Source organism: Larimichthys crocea, chromosome XIV (genome assembly GCF_000972845.2).
Source record: "Larimichthys crocea isolate SSNF chromosome XIV, L_crocea_2.0, whole genome shotgun sequence".
Taxonomy (NCBI): Eukaryota; Metazoa; Chordata; class Actinopteri; family Sciaenidae; genus Larimichthys; species Larimichthys crocea.
Genome location: NC_040024.1, coordinates 8,510,696 through 8,524,820, shown reverse-complemented (window position 1 = coordinate 8,524,820; position 14,125 = coordinate 8,510,696). Strand labels below are relative to the sequence as shown.

Below are 14,125 nucleotides of genomic sequence, written 5' to 3'. Positions count from 1 at the left end.
AATTTTAGTACAATCATCTCCAAATTTAGCAGATATACCAGTGTGTGTTTGGAGAGTTGATAACAAGAAACCGCAGCTCAGAAAGACGATTACATACGGTAGTTTTCAGTCACAGAAATGTTGCTCTGTGCATTGGAGACACTTCTCAAAATGACCAGATTTAAGGAACCCTTATCAAAAATATAAATTAGTTGAGTATTTAAATCTTTTTTTAAAGAAAGTTTGAATTTTTAGGATTTTAGGAAACCCAATTCAAGTCTGAGACACTACAGCAAGCGAGTTACATTTTAAAATCTTCGTCACATCCTGTGATGCCGTTTTGGTTTCGTTGTCCACGCAACTTCAAATCCCACCGGGAACATTTCAGAAGCATTTTGCCAGCCAGACTAAGGCCCTGTTTACACGTACACGGGTATTTTTAAAAACGGAGACATTTCCCTTCGTTTGTACCGATCTTTTACACGCAAACGGTGAATTCGCCTCTGAAAACGAATCTTTCTAAAAACTCCGGCGAGAGTGGAGATTCTGGAAAACTCCGGTTTTGCGTTTGCGTGTAAATTGAGATAAACGGAGTTTTAGGCAGCGGATGAGCCAAAAGTGCGATCAATGTTTACTTGTTGCTATGACGATGCTCATGGAAGCATAATTCTGATTGGCTTGCAGAGGATTCGCCTTCTTCCTACACTGCCACCCACAGGCTTGGCGTAGTTATGACGGCGCTCGATGCCGTATTTATGCGGGTTGACTTTTTTGAAAACGATGCCATGTGCACGATGTTATTTTGGAAAACGGAGGGAGGGAAATATTCGTTTCTCAACATACCCGGCTACGTGTAAACGTAGCCTAAAATAACGTGCTCAAAAAATTGATACTTTTTCCTTTGTTTGTGCTTCTAAATATGTAAACATGTTTTCCTTTTGGATGTGTTTACGAGATGCTGTTTCTGTGTCTGCATTGCATCCCTGTCCGGCAGAATTTGGCTTGTAAACATTTTCTGTGAAATCCCGTGTGTGTGTTTCCGAACGCAAGACAGACATCGGAGCTTTTGAAGGAGAAAACAGACCATTGGAAACAAAAACTACAGTTCCTTTTAATTTTATTACAAAAACAGATTCGTAATTAACAATACAACAACGCATCTACTCAAAATGAACAAAAAAAAAAAAAAAAAAAAAAAAAAGGAACAGAGAGAACAAGTGTGAGACTGTGTGTGTGTGTGTGTGTGTGTGTGTGTGTGCATTTACAAACCCCATTTACAAAAAAGAAGAATCAGAAAATGTATCTGCCCCCCTCAAAAAACAAACAGAATCATCTTATCTTAGCACAATTTAACAAACACTGAAGAAAACAATGAGGGGAAAGAAGACAGAGACGTGGAGAGGACAGGACAGGGGCGGGGTCGATCAGAAGTTTTTATATAAAAACACTTGGCAGAGGATATGTCAAGTCTTTTCTTTTATTAATCCCATTATTAAGAAACTCAGCTTTTTTTTATTTTAACAGAAAATAAACAATGCTCGCAATAAAAACCCATTTAAACCAACATGCACACACACACACACACACACACAAACATAAAACCCTGATGGCTGGACCGAGGAAACAAAAGAGAGCGAGGAAGGAATGAAGACGGGGTAAAAAAACAAAAGCTAATGAATGAAGTGTGTGCGACTGTCCTGCTGGTTCGTTCTTTACCATTTCAACATGACACTTCACTGACCAACACGGAAATAAGGAGCTTCTACGTCTATATACACTGTGTGTGTGTGTGTGTGTGTGTGTGTGTGTGTGTGTGTGTACGAGTCAAAAGAGCCAGTTGGGGTAGAGGGAAGAGGGTCAACTAGGTTTGGCAGTGTGTGTGTGTGTGTGTGTGTGTGTGTGTGTGTGTGTGTGATATTTAGGACCGTCGCTTCTTCTTGCTGGGCGGAGCCACTGACCGGCCCTTTCTCTTCTTGTTGGTGGTCGACGTGTCCTCGTCCTCGTAGTGGCTCTCTCTGTCAGCTGGAAAGCAACAAAAGTACAAAAGTTTTTCAGCCTCGTGAAGAAGTTAAAGCGACGTTTTTTTGTTTTTTTTTTGTAACTTGCAGCTGAACGGTGTCTCTGTCATTCGTACGTCTGTTCTCACACGATGTAACTTTGGGCTCCGGGTCGGGAGAAGTACGTAACGCTTTACGGCACTAAGTCACACAGCACCAACTATTTCACTGATTCTGGTGAAACTGGATCATATTTTATGGAGGAAATGTTTTCTGGTTTTCCCTCTGATGTCCTCCGGCTGCTCCGCCTCAACTCTCTGTGATTTACAGAGTTTATGATGGACAGTGAAGTAAACTGCTGACAGCTGTAGCTGCTGTTAGCTCATGTTAGCTCAGTCTGTTAGCTGCTGCCGGCTAACGTTAGCTCAGTTCGTTAGCTAATGTCGGCTAACGTTAGCTCAGTTCGTTAGCTAATGTCGGCTAACGTTAGCTCAGTCCGTTAGCTAATGTCGGCTAACGTTAGCTCAGTCCGTTAGCTAATGTCGGCTAACGTTAGCTCAGTCCGTTAGCTAATGTCGGCTAACGTTAGCTCAGTTTGTTAGCTAATGTCGGCTAACGTTAGCTCAGTTTGTTAGCTAATGTCGGCTAACGTTAGCTCAGTTTGTTAGCTAATGTCGGCTAACGTTAGCTCAGTTTGTTAGCTAATGTCGGCTAACGTTAGCTCAGTTTGTTAGCTAATGTCGGCTAACGTTAGCTCAGTTTGTTAGCTAATGTCGGCTAACGTTAGCTCAGTTTGTTAGCTAATGTCGGCTAACGTTAGCTCAGTTTGTTAGCTAATGTCGGCTAACGTTAGCTCAGTTTGTTAGCTAATGTCGGCTAACGTTAGCTCAGTTTGTTAGCTAATGTCGGCTAACGTTAGCTCAGTTTGTTAGCTAATGTCGGCTAACGTTAGCTCAGTTTGTTAGCTAATGTCGGCTAACGTTAGCTCAGTTTGTTAGCTAATGTCGGCTAACGTTAGCTCAGTTTGTTAGCTAATGTCGGCTAACGTTAGCTCAGTTTGTTAGCTAATGTCGGCTAACGTTAGCTCAGTTTGTTAGCTAATGTCGGCTAACGTTAGCTCAGTTTGTTAGCTAATGTCGGCTAACGTTAGCTCAGTTTGTTAGCTAATGTCGGCTAACGTTAGCTCAGTTTGTTAGCTAACATTAGCTCAATATGTTAGCTGCTATGGCTCCGCCTCAACTCTCTGTGATTTACAGAGTTTATGATGGACAGTGAAGTAAACTGCTGACAGCTGTAGCTGCTGTTAGCTCATGTTAGTTCAGTTCGTTAGCTGCTGTCGGCTAACGTTAGCTCAGTCCGTTAGCTAATGTCGGCTAACGTTAGCTCAGTTCGTTAGCTAATGTCGGCTAACGTTAGCTAAAGTCGTTAACTGCTGTCGGCTAACGTTAGCTCAGTTTGCTGGCTAACGTTAGCTCAGTTTGTTAGCTGCTGTCGGCTAACGTTAGCTCAGTTTGTCGGCTAACGTTAGTTCAGTTTGTTAGCTGCTGTCGGCTAACGTTAGCTCAGTTTCTTAGCTACTGTCGGCTAACGTTAGCTCAGTTTGTTAGCTAACATTAGCTCAATACGTTAGCTGCTGTTAGCTAAAGTTAACCCAGTTTGTTAGCCAGGTTGCGAGCTCAAAGCACCAGGGGAGTGTTGGTGTAATGCAGAGCAGAGCTGGTGTCGTGCCAGAACCTGAGCTGGGCAAGAACTCATTGCAACCGAGCTCAACGGCCTCTATGCACATAATGGCAGAGGCGAAAAGAGTGAAGAGGACTTCGACAAGAGTAAATGTGGGACTGACTTTTCGTGGTTGGTGAGAGCTGAAACGTCTACGCTACATTGCTGAACATGACACAAACCTTTTCTGGCTTCTTCCTCCAGCTCGTCCCAGTCTTTGCCGCTCTCCTCCTCACTGCCGACTGACGCGCTGTAATCTACGAAACAAAGCACAGTAAGTGCTACGTGTGTTGATCTAGTCCAACAAATTTGTCATAAATAAAATAAAAAAAGAAAGTTTTGCTCACTCGAACCAGACTCCTCTGTCTCTGAGTCGTAGTCTTCGTCACTGTCTTCCTCCTCCTCCTCGTCTTCATCTGCAGACGGGTTGAACGTCTCATCCTCCATTTCGGACTCTGAATCTTCCTCTGCGCCGCTTCCCTGAGACGAAAAACAAACAAAACAAAAAGAAACAGCAGATGTGAAGCTATAATTGGAAAAGAAATGTATGATGTCCTTTTAAACATGACCATCAAGAGAAAAACTGGTACGCACCATTAGTTTCTGCACAAAGAAATCTATAATTACCAGAAAAGTCTTGCCATTTGTTTCCACAGCAGAAGTTTTTGGTCCACTGTGATGAACGTACCTCGCTCTCTGGGTCCAAGAAAGACCAGCCTCCCTGCTCGAAGAAGCCCTCGGGATCATCGACGATGGTCTTCATGATCTTGGTCCAGTTCAGAGACTGGACTCCCTCCGTGTACTTTATGTCACACGAGCTGAGGAAAGCAACGAAAGAAAGATTTTTATTAAACGCAAACGCCAGAGCGAACCTCCTGATTCTACGGACATTTCGGGTCATGTTGATCCCGTACTTGAGCCACTCCTTGATGGGATCGAGGGAGTTGACGGGCACGGCGTTGATCATGGTGACCTTCTTGTTGTAGTCCTTGTAGACGATGACCACGTCGAAGTTCTTCAGGTGGAACTGCACGCGCTCAAAGTGGACCAACTCCACCTCGTCCAGGGTCACGACAAAAGGCGGCTGGGTACGACAAAAATGAGTCAATGTTTCGGGTTAACGGGGTAATTATTGACAAACTGCTTCAGCGTGTTCACTCACCCATTCAGTAACATTGACAAGGGAACTGGACGTGGGTTGTAGCAGGCAGGTACTCCTGTAGGGGGCGCCCTGGAACCTACAGGACAACCAAAAACAATCAGTCCACCTGCTAATCGAGCTTTCCACACCTCTTCGCGTCAAAGCATCAGCTGGTTTACTCACCCGAGGTCTCTGAACGGCACCTCGAACTCCAGCTCCTCTTTAGTCAGCGTCTCCACCTTCTCGATGAAGTTCTTGAAGGCCGACTTGAGCTTGTGCCTCATCTCCCGCTCCATCTGCTCGGCGTACAGGTCGTCCCTGTCGTGCATGTGTTGGTGTTTGCCCAAGTCTGTGGTGATTTCGCCGACCTCCGTGTAGAACTGGACGTCTGTGTGACGGCGCTTACCGAACATGATGGCGTTCTGGGGGAGGGAAGACGTGAAAGGACACGTTAGCGATCTTTAGGTTCGACGCTCGACGAGTCCACGTCAATAAACGTACCTTGAGGTGGAAGTGCAGTACGATGATCATCTCCCCGTCGCATGGCTGGAAGATGGCGTGTTTGATGTTGTTGTAAAGAATGTCCACTTTGTCGCCGCGGACTGACGTGAAGCGGAAACCTGAGGGCGGAGAAGAAGTTTTGGCGTCACCGTTAGAAGTTCTCGAATTTATCCCAATAAGAATTGAACCTCTGCCTCCTCACCATTAGTATGCGCCTCCAGCGAGCCCTGCATCCTCTTCTGTGCGATGTTGGGTCTGATGTAGAGGTCTTTGAGCTTGGGATTGCTGCGGTTGAGGTTGATGACCAGCGAGTCTTGCTTGACGATGCCTTCCTTCTCCTTCTCTTCGGCCTCTCGCGTCTTGTAGCGCTTCTGTACCTCCTTGATGATGCGGAAAGCGTTCTGGAGGTTGGTGGAGGGAACCGACGTGTCGCCAGGAGCTTTCAGATTGGACGCTCGGTACGTGCTGACGGTAAAAGTTCGAAGAAAGTTAGGATGAAGACATGCTTTGAGTTGAAGTTCAATCAGAACAACAAATATATGTTAAGACTCACATTTCTTTAACAAATGTGGCGTCTGGGTTGGGGAAGATGTTTCCCTCCTGTCGTCCTAGGGAGCTTCCAGGGACGTAGAAGTTGATCCTCAGGTAGGTGTAGTCTCCTTCTACAGACATACTGATGTTCTAGATGGAGAAAGACAAGAAAATAATGAAGTTAATGTGAAATAAACAAGCAAATATATATGTATTCTGCCATCGTCGCCGTCGACCACTGCATACCTTGATGGTGGCGATGTGGAACGGTGTGGCGATACCGAAAACGGGCATGACGACGGTCTCGTATTTCTTGTCGATGAAGATCTTCATTTCTCTGATGTCCTTTTCTCTGGGCATCTGAGAGACGTTCTTATAGGACACGTTAGATTTTCTGGCCCTGAGAGAGGAAACACACACAAACAAAAGAAGATTGGACTCAATTAATGACCAGAAACTTTAAGAAATATTGATATATAGAACACATGAACCCTCAAATGTAAATCAAACAGCGACACCAACTGGTCAGGAGGAGGATGACAACTCAAGATGTAATAAAGAATTACTTCAGATCAACACGCCCAACTAAAGACATGATAAAAGTAATAGAACAACACGGGAATGAATGATTGAATATACAATAAAAGTCAATCAATCATGAATAAAGGTAAATTAAATGGAGACAGTCTCTAAAACTTCGCTGCAGGGTTGTGCGACGGTGTGCTGAGCGTAACCATCGTGAAACAATCAGGAATTAACTTTATTTCACTGATTAACCAACTTTATCAAATCTATGTCACTCGACCACCGCTCGCTTTCTCAAACCCATTGGTCACAAACCAAGTTAAACCTCAGGTAGCGCATCAGAGTTTAGATAGTTTCAGAGACATTTCAGGCCGACTGTGGGGAGGCGTCTGACGGTTTCCAAAAGTTGGATCTGGCTCAACTTTCCTTCAGACGGCACCGCTGTAGCCAAAATACACTACCCCCGTTCAAATGAATGGAAAAACCTACGTTTTTCTGTCTGAATGTGCCTTTACGCCACTCAAAAAAAGCAAATAAAATCAGTTAATAATGAACCAAATTGGGAAGCACGTTGACGTCTGAATGTTATAGCTCGTCGAGCAGACTGCAGTCTGAGGGTTACGACCTCGGGGCTCGAGTCTAACTAGTTTTGTTTTAGGGTACGATGTGCTACTTTGAACAGCATGTATGTGTGACCACACATGAAGAAGAAGAGTACATCTTGCAAAGGGAGAAGTCCAAATACGTAAATCTAGAGTTATAGACAGAAATGTCTCTTTCTTCTCTCGATGAGCCGTTGCACGAACCGTCCCGATTTCTACGTTTCCACACTCACTTCTGGATCTGCTGCTCTCCTTTCTGCTCCGTCAGACGACGCTTGGCTTCTTCGTTCAAGTGATTCGCCAACTCCTTCTGGTGGGCTCGCCTCTTCTCCTCCGCCGTCATCTCGTTCTGTAGTTCAACAACAGACACAACTGAGTGATCACACAGAGACACCAGGAGGATGAGTTTTTCTTTGTTACAACAAAAAGAATGAGAAAGAAAAATTTAAATATACATGCAGAACATAGACGTGTGTTACATGGATTTAGATGGTTGGAAAGGGGGAAAAAAAAATTAACAAATAAAACTCAAATTAAATAAAAGGACGACTGTTTCTCATCAGCACGTGGATTTTTTTTTTTAACAACTGCCGATGATATTTTAGAAGAAACAATGAATACTTACCTTCCCAAGTAGCTGGTAGAGTACAAAAACATTCACACGCTTAGTTATTGACACAGTGTCAAGGTGGCAAATTAACACACAGATCACCAGTCACATATTTAAAACCACACTCGCACACAAACATCCATCCACACTCACTCTGGTTCTGTCTGCGAGCAGGGCGGCACTGCGAGCTCCTTTCCCCAGCAGCTCCTCGGCGTCGTCACCATCCTCCTCCTCGTCGTCTTCGTCGTCATTCTAGAGAGAGAAGAACCAAAAGGTAAAAAATGCGACAGGTTAACAAGACGGGGAGTAAGTTTCAGCACGGGGTCAGGATGAATTTCAGCAGCAAGCGAACCTGAAATAACGTCACGATATTATACGAGTTTCAGCTTGAGCTGCTGAAATAACTGTCCGACTCTTTTGTTGTTACTGTTAGTTGCGGTACATCTGATCCTTTGTATCCCTGCAGCTTCTTAAACATCTAAAAATCAAGGACTTTCCAGGCACTATCACCTCAAATTCAAGGACCCACCGCAGCCAAGTTTGAGACAAAGATCAAGGTTACGAGCAGAGACACGTACCTTCAAGAAGATTCCCACGTTTTTTATCTTTTTCTTGACCGGTGTGAGTATCGTGGCAGCCTCTTCCTGTTAAAGAAACATTTGTAGGGTTGTAATAAATAAGTTGTGTCGTTGTTGTTACAGAGAAAACACAAACTCAAACACTCGTCTCACCTCGTTGATCTGTATTGTGTCGCCGATAAACAAAGCGTACTTCTTCTGCTCGTCTTTCTTGCCTTCTTTATTCAAGAGGTCAGCAAACCCCAAACTGATACTCAACACCATGCCTGGAGGAGACGCACACGAGCAACTTTTATTTTCAAGAATACATATTTAAAAAGTTAAGTCAAATATTAAAAAATAGACAAACTCACCTTTTTTCAGTTTGTACTGATTTTTCGCGTTCAAAACCAACGAGCCTTCTCTGAACTCGATTCCCATCGCAAAGCTACGAAGAAAAACAGAAAATTAAGACATGAGACAAGTGTGTGAATGTGTGTTTGAACATATATTTAAACAAGTATGTAATCCGTGTGCATTTACCCGAGGTTTTTGGTCAGCTTCGATACAAGATCCGCCTTCTCTTTCTTCACGTACTCCAGTACAGTGTTGTAGGCATCGCTGATTTTTACACCTGAGGGAGGAGACAACACGACAAGACGTCACTCTTGGCGGCTTTAACCAACGAGTACCCAAAGCTCCCGTTGCTGGCGTCACGCTCCTGAACCCACCGTGCTTGAGCTGTTTGAGCAGCTCCTCCTCCACCTGCAGCAGGAAGTTGTAGTTGTCCTGCATCTCCTGCGGGGGGTCCACCATGAGCGTGCGCACCAGGTTGGAGCAGTACGACTTGTAGCGGATCCCCATGGCACACGTGATGGCACCGAAGTGCATGTGGTTCTTATCGCTGGAAGACAAAAAGGTCCGGTCAAACTATTCCTCGGGAGTTTTCTGGTTGTGACAAAACTTTGGATTCCACGTTTGCTACCTGACGACGCTGAACTTGAGGCTGTAGTTGCCTCCGCTCTGGATGATGGGAGGATAACACATCTCCACCGTGGACGGATCTGCACCGCCTAGGTATTTCTTCTCCTCGATGGCCTTCTCCACCGACTCCGCCAGCTTGCTGTGACGCACTTTCTGTTTTGGAACAAGACGTGAAAACATTCGACACCGTTAACACAAACACGTACTTCTATTTCTTTGAAACATGGGATGTTTACTGCAGCACAGCTGATGTTCCTGTTGATTCCAACTCATCGCTTCTCAAATTATTCATCGTGATTTAAAAAAAAACATCCCGTCGGGAAAACATCCCGTTATCCCAACGTGGAGGTGTTCTAACCATAAGAAGCTCTCTGTAACAGTGTTATTAAATTAGACTGTGATGGAAGTTTTACAGCTTCGTTTGCCAACAAGTTGCAGAAAGAGATGTTCAATATTTCCCAACATGGAAGTGCAACAGAGAAGCTGACGTTGATGGTTTTTCCAACTTTGGAAAACTACGTCAATATGACGCACACGCAACACAAGACTGACCAAACACGGGCTGGAAGATGACGGTTTCTGTGGCCGTTTGATTGGGGTATGAATAAGTTGATGATGGACAGTAGACCACAAAAATCTGATAATAATTCTGGTCCGTCCATTAAATTGACGGTTTAACGTTACCTCATCTGCGTCGACGATTTCCATGACGCGCTCCTTGAAGAACTTGGAGTAAACCTCGCTGGTGATGGCCGCCGCCTTCTTCATCAGGCCCAGCTCTCCGTCTTCTTTCACCGCCATCGTGTAGGCGACCACGGCGCTGATGTCGACCTGCAGGCAGGTTGCGACGCACAAAAAAGATTTAGAGGTGTTTGCAAACAGAGCGTTTTCAATTTTGACAGCTTGGATCACGTCTTACCTTCTCCAGCCCCTCGGCCGTGATCGTGTCGTTCCAGCTCTTCATGTACTCTCCGGGAAACTTGTCCTTGCTGAAGATGCCGACCGTCTTGCCTTCTTTGCTGCCTCGGATCGCCTCGATCATCTTGTCGAAGTTGGCCTTGTTGCTTTCATTCTGAGACACCAAAGCGCACGCAATCAGATTTCATCCGGCACAAAAAGAACAAGTTCAAACCTTTACATGCTTTTTGTAATTATACAATGTGAGGCAGTGTGTATTCAGCCATTACCTCTACGTGTCTTTACACAGGTTACCTTTTCTCTGGTGAGCAGTGTGATGGGCGGGACGCCGTTGGCGTTCTCGTTGCCTTTCGTCACGGCCACCTGTTTGAGGAAATCCACCTTCTTCTTGCTGGCGAGGAAGATGATTTTGGTGTCGCAAAACACCATGATGGTGTCCGTCAGCTCGTAGCCAAACAGCCACGTCTGAGGAAACAAAAAAATAATAGAGTCAATATCGCCACTGACCGCGTCACTGTCGCGTAAAGGCCGGGACTCGACCTCACCTGTATGGCTGTGGATTTGGCGTACACGATCTCCTCGTCCACTCCCACAGACACCACGATGGCATCGACTTTGCCAAACTCATCTTCTCCTTTCTGGAAAAAAAAAAAAAAAAAAAAAGAGGATTTATGTCATGAAAGCTTCACACACACACACACACACACAGTATTTATATAGGAAACTTCTGGAGAGCTCTGCTGCTGTTAGATGAATGTGCATGGACAGGTTGCGAGCTTTGTTAGCACCACTGGAAAAAGTTGTGGTAACACTCACAGCTTCATCAGCACCTGATGCTGCAGCACACAGGCCTCACAAAGCTGCTTTAAAGTCTCTAAATGTTACGTTAGAAACATGAAGCACACTTTCATACTTAAATTTAGTGTCTGGGTGCAGGCGTGTACCTCGTTTATACAAGCATGTGTGTACCATTAATACAGGTGTGTGTCCCTCCTTAATACAGCCGTGTGTGTGTACCTCATTATTACAAACTGTGTACCTCCTTAATACAGGCGTGTGTGTACCTCATTAATACAGGCGTGTGTGTACCTCATTAATACAAACTGTGTACCTCATTATTACAAGTGTGTGTGTGTGTGTACCTTATTATTACAGCCGTGTGTGTGTGTACCTCATTATTACAGCCGCGTGTGTGTGTACCTCATTATTACAGCCGTGTGTGTGTGTACCTCATTATTACAGCCGTGTGTGTACCTCATTAATACATGTGTGTGTACCTCATTAATACAGCCGTGTGTGTGTACCTCATTAATACAAACTGTGTACCTCATTAATACATGTGTGTGTACCTCATTAATACATGTGTGTGTACCTCATTAATACAGGTGTGTGTACCTCATTAATACATGTGTGTGTACCTCATTAATACAGCCGTGTGTGTGTGTACCTCATTAATACAAACTGTGTACCGCATTATTACAAACTGTGTACCTCATTATTACAAGTGTGTGTGTACCTCATTAATACAAACTGTGTACCTCATTAATACAAGTGTGTGTACCTCATTAATACAAGTGTGTGTACCTCATTAATACAAGTGTGTGTACCTCATTAATACAGGCGTGCGTGTGTACCTCATTAATACAGCCGTGTGTGTGTGTGTACCTCATTAATACAGGCGTGCGTGTGTACCTCATTAATACAGGCGTGTGTGTGTGTGTACCTCATTAATACAAGCTGTATACCTCATTAATACAGGCGTGTGTGTACCTCATTATTACATGTGTGTGTGTGTGTACCTCATTAATACAAGCTGTATACCTCAATAATACAGGCGTGTGTGTACCTCATTATTACATGTGTGTGTACCTCATTAATACAGCCGTGTGTGTGTGTGTACCTCATTAATACAGGAGCATGGACACTGAAAAAGTTACTTATAACACTCGTGGCTCCATCAGCTCCTGATGCTGCAGCACACAGAGCTGCTTTAAAGCCTCTACATGTTTAATGTTAGCGCCTCTCACACTCAAATTTAATGTGTCTGAGCCACAACAGCACAAATAAACTCAGGTGGCATCGAAGCACAACTGGTGAAAAACAAAGTCTGAAGCTTTAAAAGTCGGCACGAGTTGACGTTGAGGCACTTTGAGGAGACTTTGGAGCCAGTCTGTCCACATGTGTCTTCACATGAAGATGCTAATTAGCCAGCTAAAGAAAACTAGCATGTAACGTTACAAGTGGTGACGGTGACGCTTTGAACACCCCTCACCTCACTCAGACACGATGTATCCCGTCAGGTTTTTTTTTAGTAAGTTATCTTGGTGGTAAAGTTACTAGCTATGCTAAGCTAGGCTAGGCTAGGCTAGGCTAGGCTAGCTAACGTGGTGTTGGTGAATGGAGGCAGCTAGCTCGCCTGTGACAGAGACAACAGCGAGGACAGGTGAGGCAGCCTGCGGGGAGAGGAGCTCCACTGCCGGGGGCGGGCAGGCTAAGTGAGGCCGGGGATCGAGGCCTGGGGGAAACATCAGCTCTCACGCCGACAACAGAGTCAGGTCGCTCGGTGTGATGTGTGGAGGAAAACGCGGGTAACTTCACGCGTGTCCACGCGTTAGAAACACCTTAAAATAAATATTATCCTCCGTGTTTACCTTCCAGTTGCTGTAGAGTCTCTTGATCCGGCGGTAGTACGCTTCCTTGTCCAGGTTTACCGCCATGGTGAGTCCCGCCGTGTGCTGCAAACTCCAGCTCCCGGCTTCGCTGCACAGCAGGGCCGGAAGAAGAAGAGGATGAGGATGATGATGATGATGATGATGATGATGATGATGATGATGAGGAGAGTCAACTAACAATAACGCACTTTTCTTTCCACGCACAAACCGACTACAAGCTGCTACAACACGGCAACAACAACAACCGCGAGAAGCGACTAAAACAGTCTGAATTATTAAAACATAAAATAAATATATACACCAGTCTGTTATAATTAACTCCCTCCTCCTCCTCCTCCTCCTTCCTTACCTACAGCTCCTTCCTCTCCTCTTCCCTCCCCCCTTCTCCTTTTACATATTTTCTTCTATAATAAACAATTATTTAAAAAACATTTTTTTTTTTTTTAGTGAAGATGTTCAACGAAAAAAGGCGCTAAAATAAAAAATAAAAAAATAAAATTTTTTTTTTTTTTTTCGTCACTGTGATTTTTTTATTTTGACGGTTTTGCGTTTGTGGCGCATTTTAATGGATTTGTAAACGAGGAAACAGCGCCCCCTGTTTTTTATATATATATATATGTGTGTGTGTGTGCCCTCCTTTTTTTCCCGCCATGGTGGGGTTTCCCGCCATCGTCATCAAACGCTTCTACGGGGGCGGGAATCTCGCGATAGAATGTGACGTGATCTCCTGTGTGCTTCTCTGTGAACATATATATACATATATAAATATACATACACATAAAATTTCGTCTGTTTTGCCACCAAGTGTCAGAAATATGATTTTTTCCCCCTCTTCTTTATTAAGATAAATCACAATAAAGTAAAATACACTTTATGCAGTATATGGAAGAGAAATCAGCAACTTTAAGCCACGTTAAAACTAAAAGAATCTTACGTTTTACTTTTTTTTATTTTATATGTAGACAAAAACAATTAAGTAATAAAAAAAAGTGTTTTATCTGTAAATTAGCATCTATGAAAATATTAATTTAAATGTATCGTCTGGGACGTCAAATAATGTGTATAAAAATACTATATATAATATAATAGAGTATATATATATATGTAAACATTTAAATGTTGAGATGCCAGAATAGAAAAAAACCCCAAAATATATATGTGTATATGTTCATATGTATTATACATACATATACACACACACACACATGTGTATATGTATATATATTTTATTATATATGCAGTATTTGGCATCTCAGACAACATATTATATATATATTACGTTTATATTCATAAATGCTTTAGAGATAAAACTTTTTTTTTTAACATTTCTCTCAATACAAAGGATGTAAAAAAAAAATTACGTTTAGTATGAACGTGGCTTAAAGTTGA

At 43.6% G+C, this 14,125-nt stretch overlaps 1 protein-coding gene across 2 annotated transcripts; it reads right to left on the bottom strand.

Moving 5' to 3' along the window:
* Positions 1-1,215: 1,215 nt before the first annotated feature.
* On the bottom strand, positions 1,216-13,126 carry supt16h (SPT16 homolog, facilitates chromatin remodeling subunit). Of its 2 annotated transcripts, XM_019266611.2 has the most exons (26): positions 13,086-13,126; positions 12,716-12,824; positions 10,610-10,702; positions 10,359-10,529; positions 10,066-10,218; positions 9,831-9,977; positions 9,148-9,299; positions 8,894-9,066; positions 8,706-8,796; positions 8,537-8,610; positions 8,337-8,449; positions 8,184-8,249; positions 7,759-7,857; positions 7,621-7,632; positions 7,229-7,344; positions 6,115-6,268; positions 5,891-6,018; positions 5,540-5,802; positions 5,338-5,456; positions 5,020-5,258; positions 4,858-4,933; positions 4,610-4,779; positions 4,384-4,513; positions 4,043-4,175; positions 3,878-3,952; positions 1,216-2,001 (listed from the first exon to the last, which is right to left on the bottom strand). In XM_019266611.2, exons 2-26 carry the CDS (start codon positions 12,779-12,781, stop codon positions 1,898-1,900), a joined length of 3,117 nt encoding a protein of 1,038 aa, XP_019122156.1. In that variant the 5' UTR covers positions 12,782-12,824; positions 13,086-13,126; the 3' UTR covers positions 1,216-1,897. The 2 variants fall into 2 exon arrangements, with proteins under 2 accessions (XP_019122156.1, XP_019122157.1); XM_019266612.2 differs by lacking the exons at positions 7,621-7,632; positions 13,086-13,126 and having other exon boundaries at positions 12,716-12,995.
* Positions 13,127-14,125: the final 999 nt, after the last annotated feature.

Bases quoted from the DNA above. Each gene is read 5' to 3' on its own strand.
- supt16h (XM_019266611.2), bottom strand. From the start codon at position 12,781: ATGGCGGTAAACCTGGACAAGGAAGCGTACTACCGCCGGATCAAGAGA. The intron at 8,450-8,536 runs GTGAGTTTGTCT...CGTCTCCTCCAG, and splicing joins TCAGTACAAACTGAAAAAAG to GCATGGTGTTGAGTATCAGT. The intron at 4,934-5,019 runs GTGAGTAAACCA...GTTGTCCTGTAG, and splicing joins GTGCCGTTCAGAGACCTCGG to GTTCCAGGGCGCCCCCTACA.